Source organism: Rhinopithecus roxellana, chromosome 8 (assembly GCF_007565055.1).
Source record: "Rhinopithecus roxellana isolate Shanxi Qingling chromosome 8, ASM756505v1, whole genome shotgun sequence".
In the NCBI taxonomy this organism is placed as follows: Eukaryota; Metazoa; Chordata; class Mammalia; order Primates; family Cercopithecidae; genus Rhinopithecus; species Rhinopithecus roxellana.
Window position 1 is genome coordinate 12,566,875 of NC_044556.1, and position 21,355 is coordinate 12,588,229.

At 54.1% G+C, this 21,355-nt stretch overlaps 1 protein-coding gene across 1 annotated transcript; it reads left to right on the forward strand.

Annotated features, from left to right (window-relative positions):
• Window positions 1-1,254: 1,254 nt before the first annotated feature.
• Window positions 1,255-19,425, forward strand: TLE6 (TLE family member 6, subcortical maternal complex member). The gene is made up of 17 exons (XM_030936265.1): window positions 1,255-1,301; window positions 1,887-1,972; window positions 5,059-5,141; window positions 6,455-6,500; window positions 7,077-7,118; window positions 12,218-12,280; window positions 12,372-12,627; window positions 12,741-12,763; window positions 13,112-13,178; window positions 13,287-13,363; window positions 13,478-13,515; window positions 14,441-14,693; window positions 14,915-15,165; window positions 16,973-17,114; window positions 17,822-17,972; window positions 18,283-18,359; window positions 19,139-19,425. Exons 2-17 carry the CDS (start codon window positions 1,922-1,924, stop codon window positions 19,241-19,243), a joined length of 1,725 nt encoding a protein of 574 aa, XP_030792125.1. The 5' UTR covers window positions 1,255-1,301; window positions 1,887-1,921; the 3' UTR covers window positions 19,244-19,425.
• Window positions 19,426-21,355: the final 1,930 nt, after the last annotated feature.

Consider the following 21,355-nt stretch of genomic DNA (forward strand, 5'->3'; position numbering starts at 1 on the left):
TGAGGTGGGGTCTTGCTCTGTTGCTCAGACTGGAATGTGGGCTTACGCAATCCTCCTGCCTCAGCCTCCCCAGTAGCTGAGACTACAGGTGCATGACCACCACACTTGGCTAATTTTTAAATGTTTTTGTAGAGACGGGGTGTCACTGTATTGCCCAGACTGGTCTCCAACTCCTGGCCTCAAGCAATCCTCCCACCTCAGCCTTCGAAAGTGCTGGGATCACAGGTGTGAGCCATGGTGCCTTGCCTTCGTATTTTGAATAGGCCAAAACAGAACTCCGGAATCCCCTACCCCTATCCCCACCACCCCACATAGCAGGTTTCTCTCGCTCTGTAGCAACCCACTTACCTCTCTGAAATCATCCCAGGCCTGTTCGAGTGCACGCAGCCCCGTTAGCCTCCCTGTCTTCTCCTGTAACCAGCCCAGCTCTGCCTGAGAGCTTCCACTATTCCCTCCATCTGGAATACCCAGCAATGTCTCCCACCCCGGGCTTGGATCTGGCGATACAGTACCAGCCTCAGGGCCTCTGCCGTCCGGCTTTCTGCCCTCAGAGCCTTTGTCACTGGGCAGGGAGCTCCAATACGATAAATGCATAGCCCGGGACTAGGACCATCAAGGGAACCCAGTAAGTTGGCTCCAGAAAAAGGACTAGAAGCTTCGTTTGCATTGCGCGTTATTTAATATTGAAGAAAATATAACTAGCCCGTTTCTAAGAATTGGGGTGAGAGCGCTAAAGATTGACCCCACCCACCTCCCACTCCTCACCTCCAGCCATAAGCCACTTCCAGACAAGGGTAAAAATGCATAAAACAATGCAACTACTCGCCACCTATCCCTCCCCAAGTTCCACCCTCCGAGCCTTAAGCCCCACGCCCTCCTAAATATCCCCGCCCCTCGCTGGGACCCCAAATTGCCTAGAGCTCTGCAATTCCGCCCTTCCCGACAGCGGGACCGAAAGGGTTAAGCGGAGGCTCCCAGCTCGCTGAGTGACGGCTTGGCCGGCAGCCGGGGAGAGTTGACCAATCAGGGAGGGCGTACGCGACCCACGTGCGCAAACGGCCTTGCGATTGGCCAGTGCTGCCAGATGCCTGCCCACCCCGAGCCTGGACCCACGTGCAGCTACTGCGCCTTCATTGATCCGCTTCGCGGTCCAGGTGGCGGCTGGGTGGGGCCTGGGCGGGACGGGGCGGGGACAGGGCGGGACGAGGCGGGGCCCGATGGGTCAAATGGCCCCCCGGTGGGGGGGGAAGGAGGAGTTTCCTTTTGGCCTGAACTTGGTTGACCTCGGCAGCTTCCGCCCTGTGAGGGACGTGAGTTGCCAGGCGTTTTCCTGGGGGTTGGGGGGACTCCAAGATTCCCGGGCCGGGGAAGGGGCTGCAGGGGCGTGGAAGGGCAGGACTGAGGCAAGGAAGGAGCTTGGTGCTGCAGCTGGGATGCAGGTGGAGGGAGGTCGTTTCTTCTGTCGGATGAATTCCGCCTAATGCACCTGGCTAACTCCTATTCATCCTTCAAAACCCCTTTCTGGTGGTCTCCCTGCGCTTTAGGAAATTGTTTCAAAACTAAGGTTGAGCTTTGGCGACCTTCCCTGGGCTCCCCCATCCCAGACTGCCCCCAGCAGGGAGTGTATGTGCACCATCCACCCCAACCTCCTAGAGTGAGGCCTGGGAGGCAGGGCTCAGTTCTTTCTGGGTTCCCGGCCCCATGAATCTGGGCAGCTGGAGGTATTGATAAGTGAGGACGGGACCTAGGGAACGCATGGGGTAAACGCAGGCCTGGGTCCCTGGAGACTTACCAAACTGGGAGGTGCAGGTGGGGTAAGGGGTGACTTCCCTCCCTGGCACTGCCTTATTTTCTGTCCTTCAAGACCTTCCATCTCCTTGTTTTAGACTCTGGCTAAAGTCCTGGAGGCTACTGCCTGAAGATGACCTCTAGGGACCAGCCTAGCCCCGAGGGCCCTCCGAAAGGCACTTCGGTGAGGAGGGCATGGGGTGGGATCAGCCCTCAAGGGAAACCCAGGCCGGCCCAATGAGGTTCTGCCCCTTTCTCATCCTGTATCCACCTGTGACCTGGGCTGGCCCCGTCCAGGCCTCGCAGCTGAAGACAATACCGGTCACTGCTACACTCAAGACAGGTGCCAAGGAGCCATTTAAAAAAAAAATTAAGTGTGGGGCCGGGCGCGGTGGCTCAAGCCTGTAATCCCAGCACTTTGGGAGGCCGAGACGGGTGGATCACAAGGTCAGGAGATCGAGACCATCCTGGTCTACACGGTGAAACCCCGCCTCTACTAAAAAATACAAAAAACTAGCCAGGCGAGGTGGCAGGCGCCTGTAGTCCCAGCTACTCGGGAGGCTGAGGCAGGAGAATGGCGTAAACCCGGGAGGCGGAGCTTGCAGTGAGCCGAGATTGCGCCACTGCACTCCAGCCCAGGTGACAGAGCTAGACTCCGTCTCAAAAAAAAAAAAAAAATTAAGTGTAGGCTGGACACAGTGGCTCATAACTGTGATCTCAACATTTTGGGAGGCCAAGGCAGGAGGATCATTTGAGCCCAGGAGTTGGAGACCAGCCTGGACAACGTAATGAGACCCCGTCTCTACAAAAAAATTAAAAGAATCAGCTGGGCCTAGTGACATGGGCCTGCCTGTAGTTGTAGCTACCCAGGAGGCTGCGGCAGAGGCTTCGCTTGAGCCCAAGGAGTTTGAGGCACTGCACTCCAGCCTTGGTGACAAAGTGAGACCCCATCTTTAAAAAAATGTAGCTTCTGCCGGGCGCGGTGGCTCACGCCTGTAATCCCAGCACTTTGGGAGGCCGAGACGGGCGGATCACGAGGTCAGGAGATCGAGACCATCCTGACTAACACGGTGAAACCCTGTCTCTACTAAAAATACAAAAATTAGCCGGGCGCGGTGGCCGGCGCCTGTAGTCCCAGCTACAGGGGAGGCTGAGGCAGGAGAATGGCGTGAACCCGGGAGGCGGAGCTTGCAGTGAGTGGAGATCACACCATGGCACTCCAGCCTGGGTGACAGAGCGAGACTCCGTCTCAAAAAAAAAAAAAAAAAAATGTAGCTTCTAATCACATACGTAATAAAAAATACAGGAACACAGCACGTATTTGGTTAATATTTTACAAGCAATCCCGGCTCCCTGTACTTTATGTCCCAGAGATGACCATTTGTAAATTTAGGCTCTCAGGGCTGAGCAAACTCTCTTTTTTGTAAAGGGGTCAGATGAGAGATATTTTGTTTTGAGACTTGATGACTATTATTTTTGAGACGGAGTCTCACACTGTCACCTCGGCTGGAGTGCAATGGCGCAATCTCGGCTCACCGCAACCTCTGCCTCCTGGGTTCAAGTGATTCTCCTGCCTCACCTCCCGAGTAGCTGGGACTACAGGCACCTGCCACCATGACCACCAATTTTTTTTTTTTATTTTTAGTAGAGATGGGGTTTCACCATGTTGGCCAGGCTGGTCTCAAGCTCCTGACCTCGTGATCTGCCCGCCTCAGCCTCCCAAAGTGCTGGGATTACAGGTGTGAGCCACCGCACCTGGCCAAGAGACTTTATTTTATTGAGTCTTGCTCTTGTCGCCCAGGCTGGAGTGCAGTGGCACGATCTTGGCTCACTGCAACCTCTACCTCCCAGGTTCAAATGATTCTCCTGCCTCAACCTCCCGAGTAGCTGGGATTGCAGGTGTGTGCCACCATGCCTGGCTAATTTTTGTATTTTTAGTAGAGACAGGGTTTTGCTGAGTTGCCTCGACTTGTCTCAAACTCCTGACCTCAGGTGATCTGCTCACCTCGGCCTCCCAAAGTGCTGGGATTACAGGCATGAGCCACCTTGCCTGGCCTTTTATTTTTAAAAATATTTTGTGCTTCTATTTTTATCACAAGAATGTGGTGAATATTTTAGACTTTATGCCAAAGTGCAAAATGGAAGATGCTCTTTTAGGTACTGAAATAAGAGAGGCTGGGAGCAGTGGTTCATGCCTGTAATTCTAGCACTTTGGGAGGCCGAGGCGGGTGGATCACGAGGTCAGGAGGTTGAGATCAGCCTGGCCAAGATGGTGCAACCCCATCTCTACTGAAAATACAAAAATTAGCCAGGCATGGTGGGAGCCGTCTGTAATCCCAGCTACTCAGAAGGCCGAGGCAGGAGAATCACTTGAACCTGGGAGGCAGAGGTTGCAGTGAGCTGAGATTGTGCCCCTGCACTCTAGCCTGGGTGACAGAGCACGACTTGGTTTCAAAAAAAAAAAAAACAAAAAAAAAACGCAATTACTTTTGCACCAACCTAATACCTATACTCTGGTTGAGATGGAGACCTGGGGTCTTGAGTGTTTGGGGCATTGTAAGTTTTTGTTTTTTTTTTTTTTTTTTTTTTTTTTTTTGAGATGGAATCTCGCTCTGTGGCCCAGGCTGGAGTGCAGTGGCGCGATCTGGGCTCACTGCAAGCTCTGCCTCCCGGTTTCACGCCATTCTCCTGCTTCAGCCTCCCAAGTAGCTGGGACTACAGGCACCCGCCACCTCGCCCGGCTAGTTTTTGTATTTTTTTTTTTAGTAGAGACGGGGTTTCACCGTGTGTGCCAGGATGGTCTCGATGTCCTGACCTCGTGATCTGCCTGTCTCGGCCTCCCAAAGTGCTGGGATTCCAGGCGTGAGCCACCGCACTAGCTGGGACTACAGGCGCCCGCCACCTTGCCCGGCTAGTGTTTGTATTTTTTTTTTTTTAGTAGAGACGGGGTTTCACCGTGTGTGCCAGGATGGTCTCGATCTCCTGACCTCGTGATCCGCCTGTCTCGGCCTCCCAAAGTGCTGGGATTACAGGCGTGAGCCACCGCACTAGCTGGGACTACAGGCGCCCGCCACCTCGCCCGGCTAGTTTTTGTATTTTTTTTTTTTTTAGTAGAGACGGGGTTTCACCGTGTGTGCCAGGATGGTCTCGATCTTCTGACCTCGTGATCTGCCTGTCTCGGCCTCCCAAAGTGCTGGGATTACCGGCGTGAGCCACCGCACCCGGCCGGGGCATTGTAAATTTTATGTAACCTTGCTCTGACCTTTCCAGCCCCATCCTGGGATCTGGAACTCGGAGAGCGCTCCACCACTGAATTATCAAGGCGTTCTCAATCGGCTCAAGCAATTCCCCAGGTGAGAGCAATTCCAGGGGCGCTAGCGGTCCCACGCTGGGAAGGATTCCCACCTGGCCTCTCTCCTTGCGGTCCTAGTGAGTGGTCTAGAAACTGCTGGCCCAAGAGACAGGCTCAGGAACAGGAAGCCATGCGGATACCCAGCATGAAGAACCCAGCAATACCCATCCCAGCTTTTGTTTAATAGGTTGATTTTCCTGTGTGACATGGATTTGTTGGCATTCAATTTTATTGTTGAAAAATACTGCAATGGCTGGGTGTGGTGGCTCGCACCTGTAATCCCAGTGCTTTGGGAGGCAGAGGCAGGCAGATCACTTGAGGTCCGGAGTTCGAGATCAACCTGGCCAATGTGGTGAAACCCCATCTCTACAAAAAATACAAAAATGAGCCAGGCGTGGTGGCAGGTGCCTGTAATCCCAGCTGAGGCAGGAGAATCTCTTGAACCCAGGAGGCGGAGGATTGCAGTGAGCCGGGTTCACACCATTGCACTCCAGCCTAGACTACAGAGTGAGACTCCGTCTCAAAAAAAAAAAAAAAAAAAAAAAAATACTGCATGGGCTGGGTGCAGTGGTTTGCACCTGTAATCCCACCACTTTGGGAGGCAGAGGCAGGAGGATCGCTTGAGCCCAGAGTTCAATACCAGCCTTGGCAACATAGTGAGACACCATCTCTTAAAAAATAAAAAAAATCTAGCTGAGTGTGGTGGTGCATACCTGTAGTCCCAGCTACTCAGGAGACTGAGGCAGGAAGATCATCTGAGCCCAGGAATTGGAGGCTGCAGTGAGCCATGATTGTACCACTGCACCCTAGCCCGAGCAACAGGGTGGGACGCGGTGGCTCATGCCTGTAATCCCAGCACTTTGGGAGTCCAAGGTGAGCGATCAGCTGGGGTCAGGAGTTTGAGACCAGCCTGGCCACCATGGTGAAACACTTTCACCATGAAAAATAAAAAATTAGCTGGGCTTGGTGGTGGGTGCCTATAATCCCAGCTACTCAGGAGGCTGAGGTAGGAGAATCTCTTGAACCCAGGAGGCAGAAGTTGCAGTGAGCCGAGACTGTGCCACTACACTCCAGCCTGGGTAACAAGAGTGAGACTGTCTCAAAAAAAAAAAAAAGAAAAAAAAGAAAAGGAAGAAAAAGAATATACTGCATTAAAATCTTTATTGAACTTCTTGACACTGCCTTAAATTTGGCTTTGGGAGCCAATGCCTTCCAGCTTCATTGAGACCCTCCCTAGGGGTTGAGGGCGGGGCTTACTCTGGGGAAGGGGTCCTGAAGTTACAGGTCTTCCAGCCTCTCCTCCTTCCCCCTCAGGTTTTCTCCTCTTTTTGCTGCGGAGTTGGAGAGCATTTACTACTCGGTGAGCCAGACCCAGGCAGCCCCAACCAAGGAGGGCCCCACTGGGACAAGCCAAGGCAGTGGTTTCACAGCCCTGCCTCCTGAGTGCCCCCAGAGAGGCTCTTTTCAGCCAGGCACTGTGCCTCATGCCTGTAATCCCAGCACTTTGGGAGGCCAAGGCGTGTGGATCACCTGAGGTCAAGAGTTCGAGACCAGCCTGGCCAACATAGTAGAGACCCTGTCTGTACTAAAAATACAAAAATTAGCCAGGCATGGTGGTGGGTGCCTGTAATACTGGCTACTCGGGAAGATGAGGCAGGAGAATCGTTTGAGCCCGGGAGGCAGAGGTTGCAGTGAACTGAGATCACACTGTACTCCAGCCCAGGCGACAGAGCAAGACTCCCTCTCAGAAAAAAAAGGAGGGACCATACATCAGCATAGTATGAAAGTAAAAGAGAAAACAAAGTGAAAACAAAAATGTCTTTAAGGTGGGGACAGGGGTGGAGTAGGGATCAGAGAGGTAGAGCAACTTGCCCAGGGTCACACAGCATTCACACCCGGACCACCTCCTGATGGGATCCCTGTTTTCCCTTTGCAGCTGCACAAGATCCAGCAGGATGTGGCAGAACATCACAAGCAGGTGGGTGACCAGGAGCTCAGGGGTGCGGCTGCCCCTCCGTGAAAGGCATGAGAAAGGACAGAGGTGGGGCCAGGCACAGTGGCTCATGCCTGTAATCCCAGCACTTTGGAAGGCTGAGGAGGGCAGATCACTTGAGGTCAGGAGTTCGAGACCAGCCTGGCCAACATGGTGAAACCCCGTCTCTACTAAAAATACAAAAATTAGCCGGGTGTGGTGGCGGGCGCCTCTAATCCCAGATACTTGGGAGGCTGAGGCAGGAGAATAGCTTGGACCCAGAAGGTGGCGATTGCAGTGAGGCGAGATTGTGACACTGCACTCCAGCCTGGGTGACAGAGCGAGACTCTGTCTCAAAAAAGAAAAAGGGGGGGGATGGTGAAGATAGGGAGGGGACAGGGGCAGGTCATGCAGAGCCTTGTGAGCCGTGGGAAAGACTTGGGCTTTGACCCCAAGGAAGGTGGGAGCCACAGAGGACTGCGGGCAGAGGAGGGACATACCCTGACTTGGAATCTCTCATGGTATCAGCGGAGGCCCCGTATCTTGGGGAGCATCTCCAGTCCTGTCTGAGCTTCTTCCAAGAGAGGATCAGTCCAGCTCCCTCCGCTCCCTGGGCCCCTGCACGACCTAGATGCCAGTCAGTTGCTTTGGATAGAGAGCGCCTGTGATGGGGCAGGCACCCGCTGTGTTCCTCTGTGTGTCTGAGTGTTCAATGAGGGGCAATAGAACATGAGAGCGAGGGAAGCTCTGCGTGGGGAGGGGGTGCCCAGGCTCCCACCTGCCAACCCAGGGCACCTAGCCCAAGCTGAAGTACGCCTTCCAGCCCTGCCCGTTCTCCCGCCACCTGGCCTTTTCTCCCAGGCACTGGCAGGATTTTCCGCCTGTGCCAGATGTAACTGGCAGGGGCCCAGGGCCGTGTCTGCAACTTAGCAGGGCCTGGGAGGAGGGGGGCAGCGGAGGGAACAGGGTGAGGGGGGCCAGGAAGCAACCAAAACATGGTTATTCATTCAACAGATATTTATCCGTCACCTCCTTGCCAAATACTATTGTAGAAGCCAGGAAAATAGCAAAGAACAAGGCAGAGCTTCCCACCCTTGGGGCGAGTGGAGCCTGGTAGATGGAGTGTTAGAGGGTGAGGACTGGGCAAGGTGGCGAGTGGAAGAGAGCAGCCCCAAGGGGACTGGGGAGGCCAGGGTGGGTGAAGGGTGCAATTCAGGGTGGTTGGGGAAGGCATGCGAGAAGGTGATATCTGAGCGGATGCTTAAAGAACATCAAAGAGGACGTGTGGCTGTCTGGGGTGGGAGGGATATTTCAGGCAAAGGGCACAGCCTGTGCGAAGGCCCTGAGGCAGGACGGCAGCGCCTGTCCTGTTGGTGCTGAAGGCACCGCGAGGGGACCCGAGTGGCTGGAGCAGAGTGAGAGAAGGAGGAGGGGTGGAGGGAGGGGGCAGGGCAGGCCACACGGTGCCCTGTGAGCTTCAGGGAGGACTTGGACTTGAACCCCAAGGGAGGGAGGTGGGAACCATGGAGGGCTGCAGACAGGACAGGCCCTGGCTATTGCGGAGAGGACGGAAGGGGAGGGATGAGGGTAGAAGCCCAGGAACCAGTTAGGACAGTCCAGGTGTGGAATGCTGGTTGCTTAGTGATGAGAAATAATTGAATAATTGTGGACGCGTTTTGGGAGGAACCTGACCACAACTGCGGAGCATCGGGATAGGCAGGGGATGAGGGCCCCAAAGGAGCCACTTAGGATGGAGCCAGACCCAGAAGGGTCCTTGCCTAGCCCCCACTGCAGGAGGCCCCAGGATCCCTGGCAGCCCAGTCTGGCCTGTGGTCTGGGGCAACCCGCTTCCCCCACCCCCTGCTTCCAGTTCCGGGCTTTGCCAGCCTCCTTGCTGTGCTTTTAAAATCCCCATCAGCGCACAGCCCCCTCCTCCGCCAGCCCGCCTGCCACTCTCCCACGGGAGGACCTGCTAGCAGGCAGAAGGGAGCCACACTTTTCATGCTGAGCGCATTAAAGTGCCGGTAAATTGCGCATTAACGAGGCGGGGTGAATTGCAGAGGGCTCCCCTGGGCTTTGCTGCTGCCGGGCGGGCTCAGCTGGGGAATCCATCACTGGCTGCCCCAGCAGGCAGCAGCCTGGAGCGCCCCGCAGGGCTCCGATGGAGGATCTCCCCTCCCCGCCCCTCCCTCCGCCTTCCTACTAAGGAAACAGGTAGCCTGTTTGTAGAGAAAACTTACGGGATCACTCACCTTGCTTTCTTTTTTTATTGTTGTTTTGACGGATCATGCTCTGTCTCCCAGGCTGGAGTGCAGTGGCAGGATCTGAGCTCACTGCAACCTCTGCCTCCTGGGTTCTACCCATTCTCCTGCCTCGGCCTCCCTAGTAACTGGGATCACAGACATGTGCCACCACACCTGGCTAACTTTTATATTTTTAGTAGAGACAGGGTTTTTCCATGTTGGCCAGGCTGGTCTTGAACTCCTGACCTCAGGTGATCCGCCCGCCTCAGCCTCTCAAAGTGCTGGAATTACAGGTGTGAGCCATTGCACCTGGCCAGTTTCTTTATACTTTGAACATGGCTACTAGACATTTCATATGCATGACTATATTAATATATGATTCCAATTGTACTAGATGGCATTGATCTAGATTTTATTGTTTACTGGGAAACTACATTTAAATTTGAGATTGGCAGTGGTCAGATGGCTTGATTATTGTTGTTTGTTTTAAATAAAAAACACTAGACTGGGTGCGGTGGCTCACACCTGTAATCCAAGCACTTTGGGAGGCTGAGGTGGGCAGATCGCCTGAGATCAGGAGTTCAAGACCAGCCTAGTCAACATGGAGAAACAGCGTCTCCACTAAAAATATAAAATTAGCTGGGCATGGTGGCGGGTGCCTATAATCCCAGCTACTTGTGAGGCTGAGGCAGGAGAATTGCTTTAACCCAGGAGGCAGAGGTTACAGTGAGCAGAGATTGCGCCTCTGCACTCCAGCCTGGGCGACAGAGCAAGACTGTCTCAAAAGAGAAAAAAAATTACTGACCTGTTTCTATCAATTCTCCCCAGCAAGTAACCCTCAGTTTCTTAGTATCTTTCCAAAGTTTAAGCAAATGCTGTTTTGCTGCTTGAAGCTTTTTTTTTTTTTTTTTTTTTTTTTTTTGAGACAAATCTCTACTAAAAAGTCTTGCTCTGTTGCCCAGACTGGAGTGCAGTGGCACGATCTTGGCTCACTGCAAGCTTTGCCTCCTGGGTTCCCGCCATTCTCCTGCCTCAGCCTCCGGAGTAGCTGGGACTACAGGCGCCCACCACTAAGCCTGGCTAAATTTTTTTTTGTATTTTTTAGTAGAGAGAGGGTTTCACCATGTTAGCCAGGATGGTCTCGATCTACTGACATCATGATCTGCCTGCCTCAGCCTCCCAAAGTGCTGGGATTACAGGCATGAGCCACTGTGCCTGGCCTGCTTGAAGCTATTTTAAGCAAGGGGTGGTGGTGGTCAGGTTTTCTTTTTAAAACATCCCAAAAAGGGATTATAGGTGTGGTGGCTCACAAGGCAGGAGAGTCATCTGAGGTCAGGAGTTCAAGACCAGCCTAGCCAACATGGTGAAACCCTATCTCTACTTAAAAATACAAAAATCAGCCGGGCGCGGTGGCTCACACCTGTAATCCCAGCACTTTGAGAGGCCGAGGCGGGCGAATCATGAGGTCAGGAGATCGAGACCATCCTGGCTAACATGGTAAAACCCTGTCTCTCCTGAAAATACAAAAAAAAAAATAGCCAGGCGTGGTGGCGGGTGCCCGTAGTCCAGCTACTCGGGAGGCTGAGGTAGGAGAATGGCGTGAACTTGGGAGGTGGAGCTTGCAGTGAGCCGACATCACACTATTGCACTCCAGTCTGGGTGACAGCAAGACTCCATCTCAAAAAGAAAAAAAAAAATCAGCCGGTGTGGTGGTACACACCTGTAATCCCAGCTACTTGGGAGTCTGAGGCAGGAGAATTGCTTGAACCTGGGAGGCAGAGGGTGCAGTGAGCTGAGATCACATCACTGTACTCCTGCCTGGGCAACAGAGTGAGACTCAGTCAAAAAACAAAAAAAAGTCCGGGCATGGTGGCTCAAGCCTGTAACCCCAGCACTTTGGGAGGCCAAGACCATCCTGGCTAACACGGTGAAACCCCATCTCTACTTAAAAAAAAATACAAAAAACTAGCTGGGCATGGCGGCGGGCGCCTGTAGTCCCAGCTACTGGGGAGGCTGAGGCAGGAGAATGGCGTAAACCCGGGAGGCGGAGCTTGCAGTGAGCTGAGATCCGGCCACCACACTCCAGCCTGGGCGACAGTGAGACTCCATCTCAAAAAAAAATAAAAAAAATAAAAAGATATATGCCAGGTGCGGTAGGCCGGGTGCGGTGGCTTACACCTGTTATCCCAGCATTTTGGGAGGCAGAGGTGGGATGATCGCTTGACGCCAGAATTCAAGACCAGCTTGGGCAATATAATGAGACCCCCATTTCTACAAAAATGTTTAAATTAGCTGAGCATGGTGGTGCACACCTGTAACCCCAGCTACTCAGGAGCTGAGTAGGAGGGATGGGAGGATCACTTGAGCCTGGGAGGTTGAGAGTACAGTGAGCTATCATCGCTCCACTGCACTCCAGCCTGGGTGTCAGAGTGAGATCTTAGCTCCAAAAAAAGTAGATGAAGGCCGGGGGTGGTGGCTTACACCTGTAATCCCATCAGTTAGCGAGACTGAGGTGGGCAGATCACTTGAGGTCAGGAGTTCAAGACCAGCCTGGCCAACATGGTGAAACCTATCTTTACTAAATAATACAAGAATCAGCTGGGCGTGGTGGCGGGCACCTGTAATCCCAGCTACTCAGGAGGCTGAGGCAAGAGACTCACTCGAACCTGGGAGGCGGAGGTTGCAGTGAGCCGAGATCGCACCACTGCATTCCTGCCTGGGCAACCCAGTGAGACTCGGTCTCAAAAAAAGAAAAAAGTAGATGCTATGACCTCCTTTTACAGGTGGGGATAATCATGCTGTAGGGTTGCAAACCCTTAACTGCAACAACGTTTAACTGTTTTGCTGCCAACCTCCCTCTAGATAGGAAACTTCTTACAGATTGTGGAGAGCTGCAGCCAACTCCAGGGTGTCCAGTCTGAGCAGGTGGGTTTCTGGGTCTTTGAGGAGGGGAGGGGACAGGCTTGGGTGAAGGTACATCCTCAAAGCTGTCACCACCTCGTTCCTGCCGGGCCAGGTCTCCCCTGCTGAACCAGTCAGCCCTGGGATGCCCCGGCAGGCAGAGGACAGGACCCCGCAGGAGTCGAGCTTTGAGGACATCATGGCCACCAGGTCCTCCGACTGGCTCCGGCGGCCTCTGGAGGCGGACGATCAGCCGGAGACCCAGCTGTTCTGGGACAAGGAGCCTTGGTTTTGGCACGACACTCTGACAGAGCAACTTTGGCGGATTTTTGCCGGCGTCCACGATGAGAAGGCAAAGGCCAGAGACAGACGTGAGTGTCCCGGAGGCTGAGAGGGAAGGGGCGGCCGCAGGCTGCATCCCAGGGGCTGTGCAGTGAACCCTGCTGTTCTCTCTCTGTCCCCCTCCTCCTCTCCGTTGTCATAGAGACAGAGCAGGCACCAGGCCTGGTGAGTAAACAACCTCGGCTCTACCCAGAGGCGTGGGCTTCCAGGCAGGCCGTTTGGGCTCCCCCAGGTCAAGGCACCTGGGGTTCCTGTGCAATTTGCCTTCCTTCCATCTTGCCCCTCAGGTCGCGGCGGGGCGGGGGCACTTGGGTGATCCAGGAGGCTATACTGGAGCAGCCTAGGACCCACAGCCCAGGGCTTCCAGGACCCTATACCCTGACTCCTTCTCTGCAACTCTGCCTGGACCCGGAGATGGGACCCCAGGCAGTTGACAAGCCCTGGGCACGCTGCCCAGGAATCCCTGAGGGTTTCTGGTCCTAACAGGCCTGATGAGACTTTTCCATTTCCCAGGGGCAGGAAAGCAAGGCGCTGGGATCCTGTGACCCAGGAGCGGACCCGTGTCCAGGAGATGCCTCCAGTAATCCCAGCGGGCGGGGGCCGACAGACTCCAGGCGGGATGGGATGGGGGGCAGCCTGCGCTTAGGAGCCAATGCAAGCCGCTTAGTCCCTCTTATCTCCCTACTAGCCCCCAGGCCACCTGAGACCTCCTCCAGCCCCGCCAATGGTTCCCAAGACAGGAACACAAGGTGTAGTGTGGTCCAGGTGAGACCCAGGCCCGAGCTGGTAGCCCAGCATGAAGGCGGCCCAGGTGGGGTAGAGGAGGGTACACAGATGTGTGGGGAGCCTGGGGGCAGCTGTGATCTCCCCCACCTACAGGAGCCTCCTGGAAGAGCCTCTCCATTTCTACAGTCCATGTAAGTGTCTGCACTGTTTGCTTTGGGCGGGGTGAGGGTCAGCGGGAATTCCTTCGTGTCTATACCTCTGTTCCCGGCACATAGAGGGGAACAGAGATGTCAGACTTTCTTCCCCCTTTCCCATCACTACTCTGCCATCCTCTCCAACAGCAGCTGCAGAAGCTGGGTAGAAAAGTGCAGTGTTAGGCCAGGCACAGTGGCTCATACCTGTAATCCTGACACTTTGGGAGGCCAAGGTGGGCGGATCACAAGGTCAAGAGATCGAGACCATCCTGGCTAACATGGTGAAACCCCGTCTCTACTAAAAATCCAAAAAATTAGCCAGGCGTGGTGGCGGGTGCCTGTAGTCCCAGCTACTTGGGAGCCTGAGGCAGAAGACTGGTATGAACCTGGGAGGCGGAGCTTGCAGTGAGCTGAGATCGCCCCCACTGCACTCCAGCCTGGGTGACAGAGCGAGACTCCATCTAAAAAAAAAGTTCATTGTTGGGTTCACAGGATTGTCGCCCCAATACTGGGCTCAAGACATTTGGGGAAGACATTTTCATGGAAGGGGGTGGGGAGTAGCTGTGTTAGAACTGGATGCAGATTGTTGCAACCTTGTGGAGTGACGCTGGGAGAACCCAGATAAGGCAAAGAAAGCTTTTCTGGGGAAGGGGCATAATAGCTAGGACCCTAAAGGATGAATAGGAGTTCTCCTGGGGCAAAGCAGTCTAGGAAGAAAGTAGAAGTATATGGAGGGCTGTGGCAAAGGGACAGTACTTGAAGGAATGTGAGCAGGACATATGGGGAGTCTGAGGGTAAAACAAGACCTTGAGAGGGGGATCAAAATCTGAAAAAGAAGCCCCTCTAGGCCTTGATGTGTGGCTCCCACTGGGCAAAGGGGGCTCACAGGCAGGTCAGTTACCCCGAGGCCTCCCCTCCCAAGATCCTGGGACCCTGAGGACTTTGAAGATACATGGAAGAGGCCAGATGCCTTGCCCGGGCAGTCTAAGAGACTCGCCATCCCGTGCAAACTGGAGAAGATGCGGATTTTGGCACACGGGGAGCTCGTGGTCGCCACAGCCATCAGCAGCTTCACGCGGCACGTGTTCACCTGTGGCAGAAGAGGCGTCAAGGTGTGGAGCCTGACTGGCCAGGTGGCTGAGGACAGGTTCCCGGAGAGCCACCTGCCTGTACAGGTGAGGGCGGGCTTGGTTTCCTGGGGTGCAGGGCTTCTGGGAACAGGGGGTTTGAGGTTTGAGACTGGGAGAGCCCAGATGGTGGAGAGAGGGCTTCCAGGGAAAGGGGGCATAATAGCTAGGAACCTAAAGGATGAATAGGAGTTCGCTCTCATGAGGCAAAGCAGTCCAGGCAGAATGCCACAGGGGGCGACAGCTCACAGTGACTCTGCCCATCCCAGACTCCTGGGGCCTTCCTGCGTACCTGCCTGCTGTCCTCAAACAGCAGGAGCCTGCTCACCGGTGGTTACAACCTGGCCAGCGTGAGCGTATGGGACCTGGCGGCGCCCTCCCTGCACGTGAAGGAGCAGTTACCCTGTGCAGGTCTCAACTGCCAGGCCCTAGACGCCAACCTGGATGCCAACCTGGCCTTTGCCAGCTTCACCAACGGCGTGATCAGGATCTGGGACCTGCGGGATCACAGTGTGGTCAGGTGCGTTTCGGGGGTGGGCAGGGACAGCATCCTGTTTCCAGCCTCCTGTGACCACCTCTGCCCACCTTCCTGTCACCACCTCTGCCCGCCTTCCTGCTGCCACCTGAACCTGGGACATAGCACTCTCCCAGCCAAAAGCCCTTGCCCCCTTGAACTTGCATTTGAGAAAGTTGGAGGTGCGGACTTGGCTCTTGGCTGGACTGCATTCCTTGCATTCGAGGGCATTTTACTTTTTGTCTGTCTCAGTTTTCCCACTTGGACACAGGATGTGACAGCCCCAAACTCAAAGGCTTGTTAGAAGGGCAAATTTGTTGTAAAAATATAAAACAGCAGGCTAGGCATGGTGCCTCAAAAATGTAAATCCAGCACTTTCGGAGGTCAAGACGGGAGAAATGCTTGAGCCCAGGAGTTCGAGATTAACCTGGGTAACGTAATGAGACCCCATCTCTATTTAAAAATATGTATATATAAATTAGCCGGGCACAGTACCTCACACCTGTACTCCCAGCACTTTGGGGGAGGCCAAGGTGGGCAGATCACGAGGTCAGGAGATCAAGACTGTCCTAGCTAACATGGTGAAACCCCGTCTCTACTAAAACTACAAAAAAATTAGCCAGGCGTGGTGGCGGGCGTCTGTAATCCCAGCTACTCGGGAGGCTAAGGCAGGAGAATTGCTTGAACCTGGGAGGCGGAGCTTGCAGTGAGCTGAGATCTGTGCCACTGTACTCCAGCCTGGGCGACAGAGTAAGACTCTGTCTCAAAAAAAAAAAAAAAAAAAAATGTCTATAATATATATATTATATATAACAGGCTGGGCACAGTGGCTCATGTCTGTAATACCAGCATTTTGGGAGGCCGAGGTGGGTTGATCACTTGAGGCCAGGAGTTCAAGACCAGCCTGGCCAACGTGGCAAAACCCCGTATCTATTAAAAATATGAAAATTAGCCAGCATGGTGGCACATGCCTGTAATCCCAGCTACTCTGGAGGCTGAGGCAGGAGAATCGCTTGAACCCGAGAGGTGGAGTTGGCAGTGAGCCAAGATGGTGCCATTGTACTCCAGCCTGGGTCACAGAGTGAGACTCTGACTCAAAATATATATAGGCTGGGCATGGTAGCTCATGCCTGTAATCCCAGCACTTTGGGAGACTGAGGTGGGTGGATCACCTGAGGTCAGGAGTTCAAGACCAGCCTGGCCTCAAACATGGTGAAACCTCGTTTCTACTAAAGATGCAAAAATTAGCCAGGTGTGGTGGCACACACCTGTAATCCCAGCCACTTGGGAGGCTGAGACACTAAAATCGCTTGAATCCAGTAGGCAGAGGTTGCAGTTAGCTGAGATCGTGCTGCTGCACTCCAGCCTGGGCAACAAAATGAGACTCCATCTAAAAAATACATGTAAAATATGTATATAATATATAAAATATCAGCATGTTTGCAGGAAGCAATGGCTGACGTAAAATACAGCACAGCACCCGTCCACCACTATTCCCCTTCCCTGCTTGAAGGGATTCCTGTAGACCTGCCTCAGAGCTTGGGTGGACTCAGGGTAGAAGAGGCAAGAGGGGGAGGCCTGGGTGAGACCAAGGGGAGGCCCAGGTGGATGGAGAAGGGAGACTGAGGGCTGTGAGGGGCCAGCACTAGTTCCTGTGTCCATTTTCTGCCAACTTTGATACATGCTCTGTGAAGGCAGAGATTTGTGGGGGGTGGCACTGTCCTTTTCATGCCCAAATGTAGTGACTGGTGTTTCTGGGGGCCCAAACCTCAGAATCTTGGCCTGATTGCCTCCCGCTGTCCCTTCTGGCCAGGGACCTCACAGGTTACCCTGATGGAGTCAAGAGTATGGTGGTCAAGGGCTACAACATCTGGACTGGGGGGCTGGATGCCTGTCTGCGGTGCTGGGACCAGAGGACCATCATGAACCCTCTGGAGTACCAATTCGAGTCTCAGGTGCGGAGGCTGGGATGGGGTCTGCTTGGCCAGGCATCCTCTGGTCCTCACATGAAAAAATGAGGTCGAGGCCGGGCGCGGTGGCTCACGTATGTAATCCTAGCGCTTTGGGAGGCCGAGGCGGGTGGATCTCCTGAGGTCAGGAGTTTGAGACCAGCCTGGCCAATGTAATGAAACCCCATCTCTATTAAAAATACAAAACTGAGGGCTGGACGTGGAGGCTCATGCCTGTAATCCCAGCCCTTTGGGAGGCCGAGGCAGGCAGATCATTTGAGGTCAGAAGTTCAAGACCAGCCTGACCAACATGGTGAAACCCCGTCTCTACTAAAAAATATAGAATAATTAGCCGGGCATGGTGGTGCATGCTTGTAATCCCAGCTTCCCGGGAGGCTGATGCAGGAGAATTGTTTGAACCCCAGGAGGCAGAGGTTGCAGTGAGCCGAGATCATACCATTGTAGTCCAGCCTGGCAACACAGTGAGACTCCATCTCAAACACTCATGCTATATTGGGTGCAAAGTAGGGAAGACGCTCCATTTTACAGACCGACAAACTGAGGCACAGATATGAAGTTGCTTGTCCCAGGGCTGCACAGCTAGGAAGGGGTCAGTCGCTCGGCCTCCAGGGTAGGTCCCCAGGCTCCTGCCTGCTTCCTGGGCCAGGCTGGGACCTAACCAGGTTCCTCCCTCCCCACTGCCCTTTACCCAGATAATGAGCCTGTCCCACAGCCCCCAGGAGGACTGGCTGCTGCTGGGCATGGCCAATGGCCAGCAGTGGCTGCAGAGCACCAGCGGGAGCCAGCGGCACATGGTGGGGCAGAAAGACGGCGTCATCCTGAGCACCAAGTTCTCCCCCTTTGGTAAGCGGCTGGCGGAAGGTGGGGGGACTCCCCTGCAGCCCCCAGCCTCCCACAAGACCCCACCCAATCCTCTAGGATACCTCAAAACCCATCTGTAGCAGAAACAAGTTTTGGGGATGCTGTTGCAGGGGGATGAGGGAGGGAAGGGGGTGGGTGACTGTGCCCTCCCCACCCCATGGCCCTCCCCCCCGACTCCCTACCCCTGGCGTGGTCCTTCACCCCAATCCCCGCCCCCCCTGCCCCCGGCGTGGTCCTCCCCCCACCTTCAGCTGCTAGTGTCCCCATGAGCCGACACCCTCATTTCTCCCAGGCCAGTGGTGGGCAAGTGTTGGGATGGACGACTTCCTTGGTGTCTACAGCATGCCAACAGGGACAAAGGTGTTCCAGGTACCGTGATGGACTTGGGGAAGGACCTGGGGGTGGCCCCAAAGGGACCATGTTTACAGCCTGGGCAACATAGCAAGACACTGTCTCTACAAAAAGTTTAAAAATTAGCCAGGTGTGGTGGCTCATGGCTTTAATCCCAGCATTTTGGGAGGCTGATACGGGAAGATCCCTTAAGCTTAGGAGTTCGAGACCAGCCTGGCCAACAGAGTGAGACCCCATCTCTATAAAAAATAATTAGCTGAGCTGGGTACGGTGGCTCACGCCTGTAATCCCAGCACTTTGGGAGGCCGAGGCGGGTGGATCATGAGGTCAGGAGATCAAGACCATCCTGGCTAACATGGTGAATCCCCGTCTCTACTAAAAATACAAAAAATTAGCCGGGCATGGTGGCCGGCACCTGTAGTCCCAGCTACTTGGGAGGCTGAGGCAGGAGAATGGCTTGAGCCCAGGAGACGGCGCTTGCAGTGAGCAGAGATTACGCCACTGCACTCCAGCCTGGGCAACAGAGCGAGACTCCGTCTCAAAAAATAAAATGATAATTAGCTGAGTGTGGTGGTGTGCACCTGTGGTCCCAGCTACTTGGGAGGCTGAGGCAGGAAGATTGCTTGAGTCCAGGAGGTCAAGGCTGCAGTGAGCTGAGATGGCACCACTGCACTCCCACCTGGACAACAGAGCAGGACTTTGTCTTCGAAGAGATCATGCTTCATGCTTGAGCTAACGGGTAGAGACCAGGGGTGTGTGAGCCCTACCCCAGTTCACTGCCCACTGCCCCCCTCCAGGTGCCCGAGACATCCCCAATCACGTGCTGTGACGTCTCTTCCAACAACCGCCTCATTGTCACAGGCTCCGGGGAGCACGCCTCCGTGTACCAGATCACCTACTGAGGGGCCTCGCTGCTGTCGTCCAACTCTGGCTCCTCTTTGCATCCCCGCCGCCTTTTTTTTCCCCCAACCAGGGGGGGTCATGGTGGAGGGAAGTGGGAAGGATCTTCTATGGCATCGCACGATCCAGTCTGTGGTGTACAGACTGACCGCCATCACGTGTAATAAAGCACTCGGGAAAGGCAGAGAGTGGATGTGTCCTGTCCTCCGAAGGGAAAGGGGCCTTCCTATCCCATCCCTGCTCAACTTTTGGAAATCTGGAAGGACTTCGTCCAGCCTGGTGGCTCTAAGCCTTTTTTTTTTTTTTTTTTTTTTTTTTGAGGCAGGGTCTCACTCTGTCATGCAGTCTGGAGTGTGGTGGTGCCATCATGACTCACTGCAGTCTTTCCAACTCCTGGGCTCAAGCCATCCCCCTGCCTTAGCCTCTTGAGTAGCTGAGACTACAGATGTGCACCACCATGCCCGGCTAATTTTTTTGTAGATGCCGGATGTGGTGGCTCACGCCTGTAATCCCAGCACTTTGGGAGGCTGAGGCAGGCAGATCATGAGGTCAAGAGGTCGAGACCATCCTGGCCAACATGGTGAAACCCCGTCTCTACTACAAATACAAAAATTAGCTGGGCATGGTGGCAGGTGTCTGTAGTCCCAGCTACTTGGGAGGCTGAGGCAGAAGAATCGCTTGAACTTGGGAGGCGGAGGTTGCAGTGAGCTGAGATTGTGCCACTGCACTCCAGCCTGGTGATAGGAACTTTTTTTTAAGACAGAGTCTTGCTCTAAGAGTCTCACAGGAAATCTGGCTACACTCTGAATAGCTGTCTGCTCTGCCCTTTTTACCCCCTACCCCTTGTACTTAGGTTGAATCTTGGGATAATTTTTTTTTTTTTTAATAGGGTCTTGGGACTGGGTACAATGGCTCATGCCTGTAATCCCAGCACTTTGGGAGGCTGAGGTGAACAGATCACCTGGGGTCAGGTGTTTGAGACCAGCCTGGCCAATATGGTAAACCCCATCTCTACTAAAAAATACAGAAATTAGCCAGGCGTGGTGGTGTGTGCCTGTAATCCCAGCTATTCAGGAGGCTGAGACAGGAGAATCACTTGAGCCCAGGAGGCAGAGGTTGCAGTGAACTGAGATCGCACTACTGTACTCCAGCCTGGGCGACAGCAAGATCCTGTCTCAAAAAAGATAATGTGTTGGCCAGGTAGAGTAGCTCATGCCTGTAAAACCAGTACTTTGGGAGGCCAACGTGGGCAAATCACTTGAGCCCAGGAGTTTGAGACCAGCCTGGGCAGCATAGTGAGAATCCACCTCTAAAATAAGCTAACCAGGCATGGTGGTGGTACATGACTATAGTCCCGGGTACTTGGGAGGCTGAGGAGGAAGGATTGCTTGAGCCCAGGAGGTTGAAGTGAGCTGTGATTGTACCACAGCACTCCAGGCTGGGCATCAGAGCAAGACCCTGCCTTAAAATTCCAGGCTGGGCGCAGTGGCTCCTGCCTGTAATCTAGGCACTTTGGGAGGTTGAGGTGGGTAGATCACCTGAGGTTAGGAGTTTGAGACCAGCCTGGCCAACGTGGTGAAACCCTCTCTACTAAAAATGCAAAAATTAGCTGCACGTGGTGGTATTTCTGTCATCCCGGCTACTCAGAAGGCTGAGGCAGGAGAATTGTTTGAGCCCAGGAGGCGGAGGTTGCAGTGAGCTGAGATGGTACCATTGTACTCCAGCCTGGGCGACAGAGTGGGACTGTCTCAAAATTTCTACCTGGAGGCCTGAGTGACTGCCTGGAGTAGAGCCCTGTATACCGTGTGGGCATGAGCAAGAAATAAATGTGTTAACCCAGAGACTAGGGGGCTACTTGTTACACAGTATCTAAACCATCCTCCCAAGGCAACTCCTGTGTCTCGGAGTGACTTTCACACACCAGGCAGACACTTCTGGAATATCCTGCAGAATTTTTTTCTTCTCACTCTGTTGCCCAGGCTGGAGTGCAGTGGCGCGATCTCGGCTCACTGCAAGCTCCACCTCCCGGGTTCACGCCATTCTCCTGCCTCAGCCTCCCGAGTAGCTGGGACTACAGGCGCCCACCAAATTTTTTTTTTTTTTTTTGAGAAGGA